The sequence below is a fragment of the Priapulus caudatus genome, unplaced genomic scaffold (genome assembly GCF_000485595.1).
Source record: "Priapulus caudatus unplaced genomic scaffold, Priapulus_caudatus-5.0.1 Scaffold34, whole genome shotgun sequence".
Classification (NCBI taxonomy): Eukaryota; Metazoa; Priapulida; class Priapulimorpha; order Priapulimorphida; family Priapulidae; genus Priapulus; species Priapulus caudatus.
Window position 1 is genome coordinate 267173 of NW_014577095.1, and position 2865 is coordinate 270037.

Consider the following 2865-nt stretch of genomic DNA (forward strand, 5'->3'; position numbering starts at 1 on the left):
GGTGGAGCGCGAGCGCGATCGCGCCCCTTAAAAATGAAAGCCTGTAACAATGATGTGTACGCAACTGCGTATCTGCATATCTGCGCCTAACAAATGTGTCACTACGCACGACTGAAGTTTATAACCGTAGCAACAGACCCCAGATGAGCTCAGCCGCTCTGCGGCTCTTGTAGTGACTTTATAATAGGTAACAAGTACCGACCAGAATGGTCAACTATCTACTCTATCTAGTGGCCAAAATGTTGTTTTATTTATTTACTTTTGAGTTCATTAGAATCCATGATTTTCATCATTAATTATTTACTACTTGCCAATTGCCATGGCAGGCTGCTGTAAACTAAGGCTTGTGTGTATGTATCATTGTGACCCTCTTTTGCCAAGTTGTTGACAGTTCTTTTGTCTTGCCTGTGTACGATAGTATTCCTCGGGAATGCATGTCTGCACATTATGTGGTACACTCCTTCCAGAATAATAAGAAGAGAAGTACGGGGATGTCCTGCTCTGTAGAAACTAAATAAATACTGTTAACAGCATCTTGTCGGTTGTCTTTCAGACCACATATTCAAGGAGGTAAAAGCATACGAATTGCTACAGAACAGCATACCAGCCGGAATGTCACTACACAATCACACGGGAGCAGGTAATCGCCTCTAACTACATGTCATGATATGTCTGGGCTAGGATAGGCCCGGCTGAGACACATGTACAGATGCACTCGTTTTCATGTATCTAAACATGGGGACCATGTTGAGGGGGTTGTTATTTCTAACATGGTGAAGTATTTGGTGCATGACCAACTGTCAAGAGATGATTTTAAATTTAATGAAATCATCATATATTGATTCATTAAATTGCATATCGAAATGTCGACTACGTACATTGTTAGTTTACGCACATTTCTTCATACTTGGCTGTGTAGCATCTACTTTATAAAAAAAAAATTATTTCCAGCTTCAGTGTCTTGACTTTTGTTACAATGCATAACTGGAGCAGTGCTATATTATATGACGGATTTGTACATTTTTGTCTAAAAGATGTTACGTTCAACTTGCTTGTAGACGGAGACGTGTCTAACGACTGCAGTGATGGGCATGCGGAGAACAACACACCGGGTGGTAGCACATACAACAGAAGACGGTAGTTAAAGTTTGCAGGGGAGGAATTTGGGAACTGCGTTTCCTCACACAGTGATGCGGCCAGATAAACTCGACTCTTCCAGTTTGTAGCTCATGGCTAACGTCAGTGTTTTCATTTGCATTAGGCCAAGACATAGATAGTTGATCCTCTGTGCTAATAGGAACTGGCTTTAACCATCACAGCCAAGTAGATCACCGTTGAGAGTTAGCATTGAATGAGCTGTGTTAAGGGTCTTAGGCACATGGTTCGTTTTGATATTGAGCTGAGTTTGAGCTCAAATTGGATCAGTTTTCAGGTTTAAGGCAGGAAGAATGTCCGTATGTACCGGATAGAATTGCAAGAAGTGTGTTTTACTCTTCCACGTCAAGCCCACAAACACTTATGAAAATGTTGAATGCAAATTGTTCTGTCTGGACATCGATTTGGTTTTTTTGCACCTATTTCAACGTGTAATTGCATGTAGACGCTACTGATGCTATATAGCAGACCAAAGGTCGTGCACATAGCGGAAGTAGCAATATTTCACTCAATTGCAAACTGATGTGGATAACTCAATGAAGGACTGCTGCATAAAGTAGAGAGGAGATATGATGGGAGGATTGGTACATACATACATGATATCAAAAATGAATAAGACTACAAATGTGCAAATGCAAAACCACTAATGTCGACCCATTTCAAACGCTCACCACAAATAACTAACATACACAAATCCACATTCTTGGTGTTTATTTTAACATTTCACGGTATTAACAACGTTCGTTCATCTTTTTTGCAACATGCCGAGTTTTTAAACAGAAAATTGAAAAATGATGCGATACCGATTCGCGGCTTTATGTTTTACTGAGGTGTCAGGGTAGTAGCTTGGCAACGTGTCATATAGAAACAGGCCGCTCGCTAGTCCCCATCGTGGCGGTAATTGACAGCTGGTAATCGCATGTTGGGTAATCGCAGATCTGATCATAGGGGTAGAGCGAAAATTCGCAAAATATTTGGCCTGTTAATAGTGTCAGAAATACTTTAAAACATTAGGTATGTTGCAATGGTGAATGCATGTTTTTGATCAAAGGCGAACATTGAAATAGAATCTAAGAACGTGGATTTTGATAGTGAGTTGCGTCAAGTTCAAGCACGTAAGCAGAAATGGGGTTATATTAATGTTTTTGGAGTTGTAACTTTAGTCATTCATCCATTTTTATTCTGTATATATATATATATATATATATATATATATATATATATATATATGTGTGTGTGTGTGTGTCTGCTGTCTGTATATTATTATATGTTAGTCGCGTAATTAAATTGGAAGTGTTTCTGGCCAGATCGAACAGATTTGACAGTTTACATGTTCACGAACTAAGTCGGATAACTACAAAGCTCGGATATATTTCCTATTGTGAAGTATAGTACATCTATGGCATTTCGCACGTTAAAATATTCAGATTGTAATTTGATGATTGGTATATATTAGTGGTTGCCTTAATTGTTTGTAGGCCTCAAATCTGAACTCAGACTTCGAATTAACTCAATTTCAGGCTTTCTGTAACTGCCTACGTAGAAGTGGTTAAAACAGGTTGTGACAATTTATAGATGTTTTATCTTTCCCGAGTGTGCCAATCGGTCGCTGTCCCTAGCAGAGGTTTGCACAAGTTTTCTCAGTGCCTAGGCGATCGTAACTATCTTAGAGGTACGTTTGCCGAAGGCGTCAAGATTTGTAAGTCTGTA

At 39.4% G+C, this 2865-nt stretch overlaps 1 protein-coding gene across 3 annotated transcripts in view; it reads left to right on the plus strand.

Moving 5' to 3' along the window:
- Positions 1–2368, plus strand: part of LOC106817448 (stress-activated protein kinase JNK-like) — a 39492-nt gene extending 37124 nt beyond the window's left edge. For all 3 annotated transcript variants that reach the window (XM_014822119.1, XM_014822112.1, XM_014822126.1), the window contains 2 exons: positions 554–640; positions 1059–2368. In XM_014822119.1, the coding sequence (XP_014677605.1) occupies positions 554–640; positions 1059–1141 (170 nt within the window). In that variant the 3' untranslated portion in view covers positions 1142–2368. The remainder of the gene's footprint in view (positions 1–553; positions 641–1058) is intronic.
- Positions 2369–2865: the final 497 nt, after the last annotated feature.